The 17,176-nt window shown below is 43.0% G+C and overlaps 1 protein-coding gene across 2 annotated transcripts in view; it reads right to left on the bottom strand.

The window, feature by feature from the left end:
• The window catches only part of ABTB3 (ankyrin repeat and BTB domain containing 3), a 379,618-nt gene that overhangs the window by 36,749 nt on the left and 325,693 nt on the right, over positions 1-17,176 (bottom strand). For both annotated transcript variants that reach the window (XM_082255199.1, XM_082255198.1), the window contains 5 exons: positions 9,907-10,059; positions 7,830-7,995; positions 6,935-7,024; positions 4,344-4,445; positions 1,333-1,426 (listed from right to left, as the gene is read on the bottom strand). In XM_082255199.1, the coding sequence (XP_082111325.1) occupies positions 1,333-1,426; positions 4,344-4,445; positions 6,935-7,024; positions 7,830-7,995; positions 9,907-10,059 (605 nt within the window). The remainder of the gene's footprint in view (positions 1-1,332; positions 1,427-4,343; positions 4,446-6,934; positions 7,025-7,829; positions 7,996-9,906; positions 10,060-17,176) is intronic.

Raw genomic sequence — 17,176 nt, 5'->3', positions numbered from 1 at the left:
TTGTCAGCACATGAATTGACTGGTCCTCATTACTGCCTATTTCTCTCACAATCCCACTCTGCTATAAAGGGACTTCCAAAAGCCGAGGCTGGGTCAAATCCATTTACTTACACTGCCTGCATCTTACAAATTAATTTAATCATTTATTTAAGATCACAAAGTTGCATTAATTTGTGTTTTTTATTTTTGCCTAGGGTTCAACTTTAAAGTAGTTATAATCTGTTACATATACCAGTGAAGTGACTGGCCTCAGGTGATACAGAGATTAAACAAATCCTCCTACATAAATTGTACTTGTTTTCTGCAGTCTTTCTTTTCTCTACATCCCTTCAAAGTGCTGAATTTATAAGCTTGTCTGAGAGTTCAGAAAAAGAGGGGTGGAGAGCTGAAGTTACACTCAGCAGAGCTCAGGTAGAAGAGATCTGAGAGCTGATTGGAGGGAAGATACACCCCCCCCCCCTTCACACAGCACACAGGAACAGAGCTGAGGCTGTTAATCAGCTGGAGATCCCTCCCCTGTCACCTTTTTTCTCTTGGTGTCAGCAAAAATTGTCAGAAGTGATTCACACAGATAGCAAAGTAACAAAGCAGCAGAGAGAAATACACTAAGGCTAGGTTCACACCTATGCAGTTTACTTTTGATCCATTTCTGCAGTGCTTTTTGCAGTGCATTTTGGGTTTTTTGCACATGTGTTTTTGATGCAATTTGCACACACTTTTGATGCGTTTTGCATTTTTTATGTTTTTTTTTTATTTGTCCAATTTCTTGTTGGGTGGATTAAAAAACGTAAATCGCGGCAAAAATGCACTACATGCTTTTCTGCAGCTTCCCCATTGAAGTCTATTAAACCAAATATGCACCGTTTTGCTTTTAAAAAAAGTCCCTAACCCTTTCCAAAAACGCAGCGGCTGAAAAAAGCTTAGAACGTGCCTCATAGGAAACCATGTTAAATTGGCTATAGTGTATATGTGGGATGTGCAAAGTTAGTAGAGACATATCCCAACAGATTAAAGTCTGTAATTAAAGAAAAAGATGGTTCAACAAAATAGTGACACAAGTGGGGGTGATCCTTTTTCCAACTCACTGATTCTGTTTTTGAATTTATTAAAACATTTTTCTGACATGCTGGTGTTATATTTTCACTTGGGATGTTATAAGTTACATACAGTGCCTTGCGAAAGTATTCACCCCCCTGCACATTTCGACCTTTTGCCACATTTCAGGCTTCAAACATAAAGATATAAAACTGTAATTTTTTGTGAAGAATCAACAACAAGTGGGACACAATCATGAAGTGAAACGAAATGTATTGGATATTTAAAAATACCTACCTGCTGCAGCTGCCAACTGTAAAGGTGTTTCTGAATAATTCTCCTCCCCAGATTCTAAAGATCCTTCTACACTGGCACCTGCATCTAAAAGTAACTAGAAGTAAAACACATACATTACATGTTAGACGTGGAAAATAAATGCAGATAGCACTATATTAGAGATGGGAATAAGTGATCATTGTCTTGGATGTTTTATTTAAACATTAGGGCTGGTGTTCTGTTGATTACTGCAGGTCGTTGGATAATGCCTTAGCGTTCAGTTGGCGTGATGTCAACACTGCGCATGCGCAGATCATTGGAGGCATTATCCGACGATCAGCAAAGCGGGGAGGCAGAATCTGATCGTCAGATTCTGCCTCCCTCTCTCTGCCGTACACTAAATTAGGTCTCACTGCAGCTCCATGAGGATGAATTCAGGAGCTCCTTGTGGCAATCTATCCAATGATACACCCCACGATGTAAGTGACAGCAAGGAAGGAGGCTGTTGACAAGATGGCTGGGATTACAAACAATGCTTGTTCTATGTGCAATCATTTGGAGTTGTGTGTGGACAAGGGAAAAGTTTCTGTTGGTGTCGGAGGGGTTAATGTTCTCCCCACCCCACCCCTCCCTATTCCTTTTTTGTTTTTGGCTCTGCCTTCCTCCAGCTCACATTCCCACCCAAGGGAAAGGTGCGTGGGCCGCATCACCAGTCTAGGTTCACACACAGATCGTCGGATAACACGATCTACGCATGGGCAGTGTTGACGTCACGCCAGCTGATCAGCAGATCAGCTGGAGTGACGTCACTACTTCGCATGCGCAGATCTTCAGGAGGCATTATTTGACGATCTCCAGTAATTGACAGAACACATGGGTCTAATTTCAAAAGAATTTTCTTTCAATAATCTTTTCTAACAGTTTTGGTTCAAATTTCGCACCATTAGGCAATGGCCAATTTTCATGAGGCCATCGAATCTGAGTGATCAGGCATGTTGTAAATGTTTTAAAAAAAACGAACGGTTTTCTAATCAATGTTGGGAGAATCATGTGAGAAATAAAATCGTAAAAGAAATGCGCATGAGCACAAAAAAACAAAATGCCCAGACAGAAAAGAAAATTCCCGGCCACGAAAATTCTTTTCTGTAGTAACATGAGGTGAAATTGAAGGCTTGGTTGGTCGAATTTCAAAATCAATGGTGGCTTCATTGGATCACAAAACGCACAAACTTTCTGATTTTCGAAAGAAAATGTGTTCGGACTTCGACCCATGTATGGCCTGCATAGCTGCTAAAAAGGTACCAAGAATTACGTTTCTCCTAAACATGTTATGGAGTTCGGTGGAGTGAGGGGTCCATTTGGTGACTTGGTGCCACAACAACACAATGTACTTGTCTTATAATGAAGTAACATTTTACATTTTGTTACATAGATGAACACCGTTTTCACATTACTTAGGTGCAGTGGTGTATTTTGGTTTTGTGCTGCCCTAGGCAAGACTAAAATTGGGCGCCCCCCTCCTCCTCCTCCTATGTAAATTTGTCCCACTCCTTCCTTTTTAATGGATGTGACTCCCTCCAAAAGTCCCAGCATGAACCCCTGAGATCTCACAAGAGGGGGGTTGAAAGGGGGGGTGAGGGAGGGAGAGAGAGAGGGGGATGAGAGACAGAGAAAGAGAGGGGGTGGCTGAGGGAGAGAGTGAGGGGGATGAGAGAGAGAGAAAGAGAGGGGGTGGGTGAGAGAGGGAGAGAGAGAGGTGGGGCACGAGAGAGAGGGGGTAAGAGAGAGAGAGGGGGATGTGAGGGAGAGAGAGGGGGGTGAAAGAGGAGGGGTTGAGAGAGAGATAGAGAGAGGGGGGTGAGAGAGAGAGAGAGAGAGGGGGGTGAGAGAGGTGAGAGAAAGAGAGAGAGGGGGTGAGAGAGAGAGAAAGAGGGGGGTGAGAGAGGGGGGATGAGAGAGGGAGAGAGAGAGAGGGGGTGAGAGTTACCGCTCTAGCAACCAGTGGCCAATAGAGTCTCAAGTGGAAGCAGGGGGGGGCGACTTTTTCGCTGCCCCCCTGCAAGGTGCCGCCCTAGGCCTGGGCCTTGTCGGCCTAGGCCAAAATACAGCACTGCTTAGGTGTATATTTTGAAAGCAGTGACTCTGAAATTTATCAGATATTCACTGGAGGTGAAGCTTTGTGATGCATGTTTCAAATGGCAGTGATTAAGTCCACCACCAGGGAGTTTTTTGTAAAAGTCCCATTCAATAATTTCTAAATATGTTTCTTCGAGTATATCTAAAAGCTTATTTGTTTTTAGGATTCAGATCAGGTAGGGAATGGTTAAAACCAGGTCAAGATTTGTTGTTGCTGTCCCCTTTGGGAGATTTCACTTAATTTGCTGTCTCTGGAGCAGCTTTTTTCAACCAGTGTGCCCAGGCACCCTGGAGTGCCTTGAAAAAATGCCTAAAAATTGCCCAAAAAATGAATATAGGCCAGAAGGTGGATGATGCCTGCCTTTTAGTTACACCAAGTCACAGCTTTTCATTTTACACCATTACAACCTTCTAGCTGCCGACGTTCTAATGACCAATGACATCATCAGCTGATAAGGAGGATGTCAGTCGCAAGCATAGCATCCTTGTTTGACCCTCCCCTGCCATCCCGATCAGCTGTGGGGTCACTTTAGCTGAGTGATGGGGAAAAACTGAGGGAAAAGAGATACATTGGAATACTAGTCAGTACCAGTTTGCTTTGGAAGAATAAATCCCCTCTAACGTTGGGTGTCCTACTTGGACCTGTGGATATTGCTGCATTATGTAAAACTGTTAGAACAATCTTTACATTTTAGAATGGGGTGCCTCAAGACTGTCCATGATTCTTAAAGGGTGCCTCAAGATTGTCCATAATTATGAGAGGACAGCTCTCCAAATTAAGGAAAGCCATCCCCTTTGAATTTGGATTGGTTGCTGTGGGCAGCAGACACTTTCATTTTAGAAATACTTGTGATAATATAGCTTGTTCTTTTATATACAGTTCTGTGAACTATTACCTGTACAACAGGAATGTGGCCTTGAAGGACTGCAAACGTCAGGGCTGTCCAGTGGCGTGTTTCTGGGTGGACAGATGGGTATTTATGTGCCGTGCTTGGGACCTTGAATAAAACATGAATAGGTCAGTCCGAAGGGTAAACATCTCTTTGCATTTTAGAAAGACATAAGCCAACAAAGCAGGATAAAGATCCTTCATTTTCTTATTAAAACGTAACTGTCGTCACATTGCTAAAAATAAAGATCCTTGTGTAAAGTTTTGTGAAGTGAGCTCTAGCATTATGCTTTAATGCTTTAATGTAATCTGAGCTCTAGCATCTTTACCTATAAATAATATTGTACTAAATGTAAAATAAAAAAAAAACAAAACAATTCTATAGCCACTGTCTGGGCCACACATGTCCTGCCTTCCTTGTGTAGGGTGTATTCTGGATAGGTCCCATTTGCTCACACTGCATAGAGGGAGCTCACTTCCTGTTTTCATGTTGCTGTCAGTGCCAATGAAGTCACATAAGACTTCCTACATGTACAGCCTTACCCAATAAAAAAGTTCCTAGTAAGTGTGGCAACCAAAAATAACCATTTAGAAATGCTTTGCTGAGATTAGACCAGTACTAGAAGGATTCTAACTGGATACTTTGATTTACTGCACTAGAAGGAAAGGCTTATTAGGTAGTGACGTCATCGCGCACCGTATCTGGAAGATAAGGTGCTGCCATTTTCCGTCTTCCTGATCCACATACTATGATAAGCTGTTTCTATTTTTATATATGTGAGTGCATTAGCTAAAAAAAACATAGCAGATTCCTCGACCCCCTTAAAGGTACAGACACCTTATGTGGTAGAGAAACCATTGGGTAAGAGCCCAGGCAGGCTTTCACGTGCCTTTTACAGAGGAGTGGCTTCTGTCTGGCCACTCTACTATACAGGCCTGATTGATGGAGTGCTGCAGAGATGGTTGTTCTTCTGGAAGGTTCTCCTCTCTCCACAAAGAAACGCTGGAGCTCTGTCAGTGTGACCATCAGGATCTTGGTCACCTCCCTGACTAATGCCCTTCTCTCCCGATCGCTCAGTTTGGCTGGTCGGCCCTCTCTAGGAAGAGTCCTGATGGTTCCAAACTTCTTCAATGTACAGATGATGGAGGCCACTGTACTCATTGGGACCTTCAATGCTGCAGAAATGTTTCTTTGCCTCCATGCAATCCTGTCTCGGAGGTCTACAGAAAATTCCTTGGACTTCATGGCTTGGTTTGTGCTCTGACATGCACTGTTAACTGTGGGACCTAATATAGACAGGTGTGTGTCTTTCCAAATCATGCCCAATCAACTGAATTTACCACAGATGGACAATTTAAGTTGTAGAAACATCTCAAGGATGATCAGTGGAAACAGGATGCACCTAAACTCAATCTTGAGTGACATGGCAAAGGCTGTGAATACTTATGTACGTTTTTTTTTCCCGTTTTTTAATTTTTAATAAATTTGCAAAGATTTCAAACAAACTTCCTTCATGCTGTCATTATGGGGTATTGTTTGTAGAATTTTGAGGAAAATAATGGCTGTAACATTACAAAATGTGTGAAAAATGAAGCACTGTGAATGCTTTCCAGATGCACTCTATGTGATGTGGGTTACAGATAGAAGGTGAGGGCACTGTTTGCACGGTTTGTAGTGGAGCACATGGGGACTGGTGGGCATTGGAATTTGGTCACTATGAATTTAACTATTTTTGTACACTTTTGGATTGCTTGGAGTGACAAAAGCACTTTTACAACTGATTATATGAAAGAGACTTTTATAGCATGATTTATATTTATATTTTATTCACAGCAGATTAAGACATAAAATGATGGTGTGGTGATTAGATCTGCCCTGTGTGCGATAGATTTATGGTTTTTGGTTTATGTGAGTTTTTATCAGCACAACACTTTTTTTACTTTATAAAATTATTGTGTATATGTGGGATCACATACTGGTGTCAGCAGTGATCGGTTAAAATAAGAATTTTACAATTCACAATATTTTTCACTATTTACTGTATAAATTCATAGATTGGCTACGCAGGGGGATTAATTGTGTTTTTTTATGAGATGTAACATGCCTTCACAACCTAACCTAATTTTATTGCAGTTTCCTGGAACGTTTAGCCCTCGTATACATTCACTACAGCTTTGAAATCGTGCTTTGATTTCGACTTCATCTTAAATCGCATGATTTTAAAGCCACATGTCAGTGCGACTTGGAAGACATCTGTGCGGCTCCATGCACAGATGTCTATGCAAGTCGAACTTGAAATCGCCAAAAGTAGTGCAGGATCTTTTTCAAATCGGTGGGACACTGCAAGGTTGGCATCGCACTGATTTGAACAGTGCGATTGCCAGCAATAGGGTGCGACTTGACTGGTCAAATCGCATAACAAATCACGAGGGCATAGGCTACATTCTTGTGAATCATTTTTAGCCCATAAAAAAAGTTCTTTTAGTGTCCATGCAGAAAAAAAGAGCAGTTTTGCTCTGGAAATCCATATTGAAGATCTGTTGAATCACTGTCATAGTAATCTGATCCCTTAATGAATGCTGGTTATATTTTCTTACCTCAACATTGAGCTCCGCCCCCGCGTCTAGTAACATCTGCACCATCGCTTCATCGCCTCTAACACAAGCGTACATCAGTGGGGTCATTCCCTGTGTGGAACATAAACATGTGGATTACTTATGGCAAAATATACTTTATACATATCATAAATATGGCTAATGTTACTAAGAAATAGATTTCTTACTCCAGATGGGTGGAAAATGAGACTCAATACTGCTAACACATGGGTGGTGAATGCAATGTTACTAAGACCTAGATTTATCAATCCAAATGGGTGGAAAATGTAACCAAACCAACTAAACCAGCCTTTTTCAACCAGGATGCCCTGAGGTTCCTTCAGGGGTGCCTTGGCAAAATGCCTAAAAACTGCCTAAAGGTTGTATACAAACCGGTGTGGATGAAGCCTGCCTTTTAGTTACGCAAAGCCACAGATTTCCATTGTGCACCATTAAAACCTTCTAGCTGCCGGCGTCCTAATGACCAATGGCATAACCAGTTAATAAGGAGGATGTAAGCTGCCTGCATAGCATCCTTGTTTGACCCTCCCCTGCCCCTCTCTATCAGCGTTGGGGTCACATTAGATGGAGAAAAACTGAGGGAGAAGAGAAACAGTGGCATACTAGTCAGTACAACTATTAGAAAAGCTTTTACATTTTAGAATGGGGTGCTTTGAGACTGTCCATAATTGTGAAGGGTGCCTTGACTTAAAAAGGTTGAGAAACACTGGACTAAACACTGCTCATGTGTATGTGGAGAATATAAGTGACTCAATGGCTTGATAATGAAATTATTAATCTCTGCCTTTATAAATACTCCACTATGGAAAAAAGAAAAAAAAAATTTTTTTTTTATCTTGATGTCATATCACTTACTAACATTAGATGGCGCACTTACTTGTTCGCTCATGCTATTAATTCCTTCAGGACCGAGCAGAGTCACAGCTTGCTTGACTAAATCCGTCCTGCCACAGTTCAACATTCTAAATCCAAGGTCTTGTTTAAACTTGGCTTCTGTGGCCACTGCGTCAAGTTTGCGGGACGCACAAAAACAGTCGTCAGCCCTGCAGAAAATAGAACGACAATGTGACATGACTTATGATGACAATCCTTTCCCAGTCTTCAGCAGACCAAAGTCTTTTAGCGTTAACAATAAAAATAAGTCTATGAAAATGTACAAATAATCACTCGAGTAGTGCAGCACAAACAAAAATTAATAAATTAAAATAAATGCAATCATCCATAAAAGCATGAATAAATAATTAAGTAAGTCCATCTAAAAAAAACAAAAAAAAAAACAACATATTATGTTTTCCACTGACGAAGTTCCGCCCAGGACGTAATGTGTACGGGGGAGGAACCGTGTGAGACGTCACCCGTGACCATCCTTTTTGCTATACAGGCTGTATTGAGAGTGCCTATCGTTTGCACTTTTCACAGGTGCTGGACTAAGTTTTTTTAACTTGTTTTATTAAAGTGTGATATCAAACGGAGAGCACTAGATATTGCCTTATTTTATCTTTCCATATCACGGATGGAACTATACCGCTGCTACTGAGTGCCCACTAGATGATTTGTGTCCCCATATTGGGGAAGGCGTATTAAGGCCTATTGGTCATACCAAGGAGGTGATCGGCTACTAATGTCTGTGGTGGAGGGATTCTCACAGTGACGCCTGCATGCCCCATTTGGAAGCACTTACTCACAGCAGTCATTAATATGTGGATCTTTTTGAGCTGAACTTCCTAAATATTTATTCATGCCTTTTATGGATGATTGCATTTATTTTAGTTTATTTATTTTTGTTTGCACTGCACTACTTGAGTGATTATTTGTACTTTTAAGGTGTTGTGTTTTGGCCTTGAAGTGTTCAGCTTGTAAAACCTTAGGCCATCAATCAAGATTTGCGCTGAATATTTATTTTATTTATAAGCTCTAATGAGCAGGGCCCCTAATTCCTCCTGTATTGAATTGTATTGTAACTGTATTGTCTTCCCTCATATTGTAAAGCGCTGCGCAAACTGTTGGCGCCATATAAATCCTGTATAATAATAACTAAAATGTACCGTAATGATTAAAAACATTTCTAGAATTTCTAGTGGTGAACCGATTTCTAAATAATATCATATATTAATAGTTCAATTTTATGTTTTTAATGATGGAAGTCAGATAAAAAAAAATAAAAATGCATTTTTACACAACAAACAGCATCTCACCCCTACACAGAACAGTGCTGCCTGGCAATCTGAGACAGATGCTTAGCTTCCTCTGCTGCAGTTTCATTTTCACTAACAGGTCTCCTTCCCACCCCCATACCCAGGGCCGGGACAAGGGGTGGGCAAGAGGGTAAATTGCCCAGGGCGCAATGGTTTATTGCAGGGATGGGGGGGGCGCCTTGACCCTAACCCTAAGGGAAGGGGGGCGCAGTTTGGCATCCCTGCCCTGGGCGTTGGATGACCTTGTCCCGGCACTGCCCATACCCCCACCCTATGAATCAGTAAAATAAAAAGCAGCACACTGGCTAATCTGTTTTTCAGTCTAATCTTTCCTCTAATCAGCATGCTCCTTCAATTGCAACACACCTAACTGGCTCTTTGTGCTGCTTCTCTCTCTCTACTCTAAGCTCTGCTGTACAGGGACTGCCAGGGCCATCTTTAATATTAATTGGACCCTGGGCAAACATTTCTTGGGCCCTCCCCCGAATCCACTTATCAGCTATTTACGGGCTGCACAGGCTCAAGGGGCAGCTGCTTTGGGCCCCAGAACAATGACTGGGCCCAGGGCAGTTGCCCCTTTTGCCCTGCGTTAAAGACAGCCCTGGGGACTGCAAAGAATGTTGACAAGTCAAGGTAGTTACCCTGCTTGCAAAACTAAGGATGTGACATTGACTACAGAGCCGCATAATTTGCATATCTTATATCTGCCTGGAGTTCACCTTTAACCTCGTAGCATCCTCTGCAAATGAAAGTACATACTTTAGCTGCCGTGGCTCACAGTCCACTCCTGGAAGCAGGAGACGTGCGGCCTGTCGAACATCATCGCTATCCACAGAGAAACTTCGGCGGTATCCAGCATGAGCCACAGCTACTCGTATCCATTCCATTAGGGGTGGGAGCATTAGGAAGGGCCTATGAAAACAGAGAGAGAGGTGGTCAGATACAATCGCACAGTTCAATGCAGTCATTACACTTTTGTCTCTTATAAATATGATTAATAAATAGAGCTTAGCTGGAAGCCTTTATGGTCCTTGGCAGTTCTCCCATACCGCAGTGCACCTTGGGAGCATTCCAACTAAGAAGACTGACAACCATCGTACAATCTGTACAATCTCATAGCTAATGTAACCTAATACATTGCGTGTGATTGCAGATTGCTCTGCGTCCCTTGCTGTTAAATATTAAGACAGATCAGCTTGGATTTTGCTAATTCCCTTTGAAAGCTATTGACAGGTATGATGTCAGAATATAATTTGAACCAGAACTTGACTTTCTCCAGGTCAGAGATGGTATAAAGTATCACTTTTATTCATTTTGTTTTTAGGATTCTCTTTAAATCTGCAATACATCCTGAAGGCCTGTAGGTGGTGCTATGTATATATCTGCTTTCACCACTAATAGTTCAAAAATCCTAAAGCAGACAAAAACTAAGAAATAGCAATAGGTGAGGGGTGCTGTTTGTCTAAAGGCTGATACACATGGCAGATCAAGGCCATACACTGCCCAAATCTGTGAAAATCTGTGCACAAGTTGTTTCTGATCAGCAACAGACAGGATAAATGTACAAATCAACGACAGGCTGACACTGTCCACATGTAATCGCATATGGAGTGATACCTGCATTTTGGGATGGATGTGCCCCCTTGGACACAAAGTGCCTGTGTCAAGGGGACACATTCATCCCTAACCACAGGCAATCGCTCCATACGAGTTTACGTGTGGACAGTGTCAGCCTGTCATCTATTTGTACAGCAATTTATTATTGTATATGGATTTCTGATGCATTGTTTTAAGTACCGTATATACTCGAGTATAAGCCGACCCGAGTATAACCCGAGGCCCCTACTTTTACCACAAAAAGATGGGAAAAATGATCGACTCGAGTATAAGCCTAGGGGGAGAATGCAGGGTGGCGGGCATGGTACAGGAGAATGCAGGGTGGCAGGCATGGTACAGGAGAATGCAGGGTGGCAGGCATGGTACAGGAGAATGCAGGGTGGCAGGCATGGTACAGGAGAATGCAGGGTGGTGGGCATGGTACAGGAAAATTCAGGGTGGCAGGCATGGTACAGGATAATGCAGGGTGGCAGGCATGGTACAGGAGAATGCAGGGTGGCAGGCATGGTACAGGAGAATGCAGGGTGGCGGGCATGGTACAGGAGAATGCAGGGTGGCTGGCATGGTACAGGAGAATGCAGGGTGGTGGGCATGGTACAGGAGAATGCAGGGTGGCTGGCATGGTACAGGAGAATGCAGGGTGGCAGGCATGGTACAGGAGAATGCAGGGTGGCTGGCATGGTACAGGAGAATGCAGGGTGGCAGGCATGGTACAGGGGAATGCAGGGTGGCTGGCATGGTACAGGAGAATGCAGGGTGGCAGGCATGGTACAGGAGAATGCAGGGTGGCAGGCATGGTACAGGAGAATGCAGGGTGGCTGGCATGGTACAGGAGAATGCAGGGTGGCAGGCATGTTACAGGAGAATGAAGGGTGGCTGGCATGGTACAGGAGAATGCAGTGTGGCTGGCATGGTACAGGAGAATGCAGTGTGGCTGGCATGGTACAGGAGAATTCAGGGTGGCAAGCATGGTACAGGAGAATGCAGTGTGGCTGGCATGTACAGGAGAATTCAGGGTGGCAAGCATGGTACAAGAGGATGCGGGGTTGCGGGTATACTAGTGCGGCTGTGTTTCACTTACCTGTTCTAGAGGCGCCTTCATTTTAAAAATGGCACCGCCCGGCGCCGACACGCCATTGCGCACGCGCCGCCGCCGCTCGGGAAAGCTGGTATACATTCGGCTATTCCCGGCCTGTCCGGAGCGGTGGCGGCGCATGCACGGTGACATGTATACGCCGGGCGGCGCCATTTTTAAATCTTAAACATGGCGGCCAGGAACTTTTTTTTTTTTTTGTTTACTCAAGTATAAGCCGAGGGGGACGTTTTCAGCACAAAAAAATGTGCTGAAAAACTCGGCTTATACTCTAGTATATACGGTAAGTAACATTTATATTTTCAAATGAACTTGCACTACGTATGTACACATAAACTTCAAGCTGCATTGTAGTGCTGCTATTCTCTAAGGAGCATAAAGCAGAAAAAAAATTACTCTTGCAGTGGGGTTCCTACCCTGCAGCAAAGGTTAAAGGGTAACTCCACTTTCGTGGGGAAATAAATAGCAAATAAAGAAAAAATAATATAGCGTATACAATTGCAACACAAATCATATTTAATTGAATGTTATTAAAAATGACATTTCCTTTTCAATCTGCAGCTGTTGTAATTTTCTGAAAATGCAATATGCATATCACTACCTGGAGGTGTTCTGTACACAGAATGTATACTGACCACACCCCAGAAACATAATTTCCTGCTTGTGTGATTGGTTCACTGATTTTCCCAGAAGTCTGCACTAAGATACAAGTCAGATTTCAGGCATCCCTTGCAACAAAAATGTATTTTTGGTGGGGTTCTCCCAATAGGAACACATCTAAAGGGATGCAGGTCCAGCAGATTTCCTCATTTGTGCTCTGCAGCTGTCACAGCTGATAGATAATTATGAAACCACTCCCATTTGACCCACTCAGGCACAGAGGAACATGATGAATGATTTCTTCAGAATAGCAAAAGGTAGGAATCTGCAACAAAGTTTGGTAAAATCCTTGTAATGTACACAGATCACCCAGAGGGGAATGTTTTTTCTCAACAAAAGTGGAGTTACTCTTTAATTGCTAATATTTTCTAGGAAGAGCATAAAAAAAGGAACTATATTTATCTAATTAATCACTCCCACAGGCTTCCTCCCAGCTGCATGACCGGTCCCACAAGACCACTACTCTTCACCGTTACTCTTTGATGCTCTGTCGGTTGCAGGCCCTCTGATGTCATCGCATACAATGCAGGACCAGCAATGTAAGTGAGAATGCCGAAGGGCCTGCCCACAACCCAGAGCATCGGAGAGAGTAGAGGATTGCTGGCTGCCAGGGAAGGGAGGTATACGATAAGTATAGTTGCTTTTTCTGTTCCCCTAGACCAGGGGTGTCAAACTCAATTTCATTGCAAGCCGCATCAGCATTATGGTTGCCCAGTTTTATCTGTAAAACTTTATAAATGTATCTGCTATTTAAATACTTGCCCCTCTGCATTTGATTATTACTGCTTTAGCAATAAATTAAAGTGGTTGTAAACCCACTTTAGCATTTTCAGGCAATCCCGTATTAGATAATGCAATGTCTCCACTGTATATGCTTTATTAACAAAATGCCCCTGTGTACCTTATTTTTGAGCACAGCTTGGCGCTCACATGACCGGTCGCTGTTCCCTCTCCCGATCTGACAGCTACAGAAGGAGGGGCAGAGAATCCCCCGCTGATGTCAGTCGGGAGGAGGAGAGGAGAGAGGCGACCGGTCATGTGAGCGCCAAGTGGTGCTTGGAAATAAGGTATATAGGGCTAATTTTTAATACAGCATATAAAGAGAGGTTGCATTATCTAACACAGGGGATTGCATGAAAATGCTAAAGGTTTTTTTTAGCAGCAGGAGGGGAGGGGAGGAGCGGGCACTGTCACGAGCTGACAGGCAGGGAGGGGAGGGGGAGGGGAGGGCAGAGGAGGACAGAGGAGAGCTGTGGATGACAGAGGCACATAAACTGACCACGGTGTCAGGGCTCAGCAGCCATGATAAACCGTGGTCACTTTACAGGGGGGAAGGCAAAAACTGGCAGGATCAACCAGGTATTTCAGGTGATACAGGGGGCCAAATTACACAGCACAAGCACTGTGCTGTTATTTATGCTTTAAAGGGACAGGATCAATCTCTTTTTTTTTTTTCTAGGGTAACAAACACTTTAAGACGTACGCTGTGAAGGGCAGGTACAGATCAGCATGTAGCCCATTCACACTCCTGTAGCAGATGATGCAAGTCTGAAAAGGAGGGTTGAATACTGCTGGTCTCATCCACAAGAAACTTTATTAGAGACAGCTTAGACTGAACATGGTTCTTCTATGGTGTTCTTTCTGAGCAGTCTCCAATAAAGTTTCTTGTAATACCGGCAGTGTGTGACCTTCCTTTTCATCTGTAAGCAGATGTTCAGAGCACCCCACCCTCCCTGACATCAGATGTCAAGAGCTCCCCACCATCAGAAGTCAAGAGTCCCCACCTTTCCTTACATCACAGTGCTCCCCCCTTGTGCTGTTGCTGGGAAGAAGATAGATGGGGGTTGAGCTGGGATCAGTAAGTGCAGGGACTGGAGGAGGACTGGAGGAGGGCTGGAGTCAACTTCCAGGGTCTGCTGAATGCCGACATCAGCAGAGGTGGAGACAAGGGGTGCTGCGGTTGCATATAGGGGTTCTCTGGGCAAAGTTCTGTCTTCCTCTCTGCTGCTGACTGCTGAGCCAGGGGGCATTGATAGAGGGGCCTCTCCACGGCTACATGGAGAAACACAGAATCTGCTGGAGGAGTTCTGTCCTCCTCTCGGCTGCTGATTGCTGAGGCAAGGTGGGGATGGAGACAAGGGGGGTGCCGCAGCTGCAGGACAGGTGGGAGGGCCACATGAAATGGCCTGGAAGGTAGATTTGGCCCACTGGCCTTATGTTTGACATGTGCCCTAGACTAAACAAGTTTTTAAAGTGTATGGTATAGCTGGATTTTTTTTTCTTTAAGGCTGGCCATAGATGGATAGCATTTTGAACAAAAATTCTAGGGAAGCCCCACTGCAGGGGTCATTATTTACTTGCTGCAGAGTTCAGCTTTAAAAGGTATACACCAAACGGACAAAGGATTGTGTATGTAACCAATACACTACTCCGCAGCTCTTCTGGCAACTGGTAGACTGTGACTAACAACTTCAGTCATGGATCAATGGTCTGCTATTTCTAACATACTCCTTGGCTGACACCTCATGTACAGACAGGAAAGTCTGAGTGCAACAAAATGAAGGACATGGCACACACTGGTTGTGTAAAGTATATAAAAGATTTATTGTAAAAATGAAAACAATCTATATCAGCAAGCAAGTGGAAGAAATCCAGCATTGTAAGCTTATGTGCTGATCATGCACAGTAGACAGACATACAGTTCCATATAATGCCCTCCCAACCTACAACCACGAGATAGCGGGATGGCTGGCATGTTTCATGGGTCCCTCTCTTTCTTCAATGGCCTTGTTGCAAAGGTCTGCGAATCCCTGCTGTGGAAGAGCTAGAGCTTTCCTGTCAGCAAGCAGCATGAATTTTGCTGATTAAAGATCTAAAAGTCTGACTCTGCAGGGGCTGCTTTCTGAAGAAAACAAATTGTAAGACTGCTTACTATTTTTTTAGAATATATTTATCTGGTTAGGGTTCATGAACACAACCTAGAATAGGCATATTTTTTGCCTTGTGTAAATCTATGCATTTTGAAAGCTTCTTTCCATTGGCATCTACCCCTGCACATACACCTGACTTATTTACTGAACGTGAAATTTTCGTCTTCTGAAAACCGTTGGACACGCATGTGTGGGCTTACAAGTTGTACAGCCATGCAATTGTATGGTGTACGCAGCATTTGCAGTTCCTTGAGAGCAGGAAAGCGCTGAGCCTTTTAAAAACACTGGTGGTCAGTGAAGAAATACCCTTTTACCTTAGTGGTTAGTGGGGAAATGCCCCTTTATTTGGTGGTCAGTGGCAGTGGAGAAATACCCTTTTACCTTAGTGGTTAGTGGGGAAATGCCCCTTTATTTGGTGGTCAGTGGCAGTGGAGAAATACCCTTTTACCTTAGTGGTTAGTGGGGAAATGCCCCTTTATTTGGTGGTCAGTGGAGAAATACCCTTTTACCTTAGTGGTTAGTGGGGACATGCCCCTTTATTTGGTGGTCAAAAAAAAAGGATGTGTAATGAATACCGAGCTGCATTACATTGTGTATATAGGTTATATCTTCCTGGAGCTTAGCTTTTAGTCTTTATTATGAGTGTGTTCTTCACTAAGAGAAAAATACACAGGAAGGATCCCCCAGAGATTAGATTACAGCGGTCGGTCGGTACTAAATCAGACCATAGCATTTAACGCTACATCACTTAATTCCCCAGACCAAGAACAAAGATGGTCTAGATGATGTACATTTCAGATCACTTACAAGCACCTTCAGGACAACCTTGTTGAAATATTTAAGAAGTGTATATAATACATGGAAGATGACATGTCATTCCTGCACTATACACTAGAAACTTCCATTACTTTAGCGACAGGAAATATTTTCCCTAAAAGCATTTGAGTGATACATCTGTGAGTCGTTAGTGTCACCTATCAATGTCTCTACAGATATCGAATATCTAATTATGAGTTACTATTTGTCACAGCTGCATAGCTGCTTTAGTATTTTATTATTATCTGTCTCCATGAACCAGCCTTCTTCTCCAGGTATTAAAGTGGAACTCTAGGCAAACTTTCTGAAAGTACAAATGAAAATATACACAAGGGAGCATTTTTACCTTTCAAAGGGTTTGTGTTTCTGTACGCTCAGTTCTGACATTTACACAGCTCTGCCACACAGCACAGCCCTGTCTGAAAAGCTGGGCAGGCAGCTTCTACTCCCCAGAGGATCTCCACGGTCCCCTTGGCTTTTAATGTAATGTAACCAAAATGGAATCAGTGTTGGGGGTAACGAGTTACAAAGTAATGGATTACAGTAACTACATTACTTTTTTAGTAACGAAGTAACGTAACTAGTTACAATACTAATATTGGTAACTACACTACTTTACTAGGCTATAGGAGGTAACTACACTACTTTACTAGACTATAGGAATGCGCTTTCCTGCGTTACCCAAGCCGTGCGATACAATCGTTATTTCGAAGAATAGAGAGGGATGAAGTTTATGACTTTTTGTTGCACTTTATGTTTTATTCTGTTTTTTCAGGTTTTGTTCTCATGTTTCCCAAAGCCTGTGTTTATACAATAAACTCTATGCAGAAAGAGTGTCATGTATCTTCTTATACACGTATATTCTTATTCTATGTATGTATATTCTTGTATGTATATTCTTATTCTAATACAA

Source organism: Pelophylax lessonae (genome assembly GCF_965119305.1).
Source record: "Pelophylax lessonae genome assembly, chromosome: 4".
In the NCBI taxonomy this organism is placed as follows: domain Eukaryota; kingdom Metazoa; phylum Chordata; class Amphibia; order Anura; family Ranidae; genus Pelophylax; species Pelophylax lessonae.
This window is presented reverse-complemented; position numbering and strand designations above follow the sequence as displayed.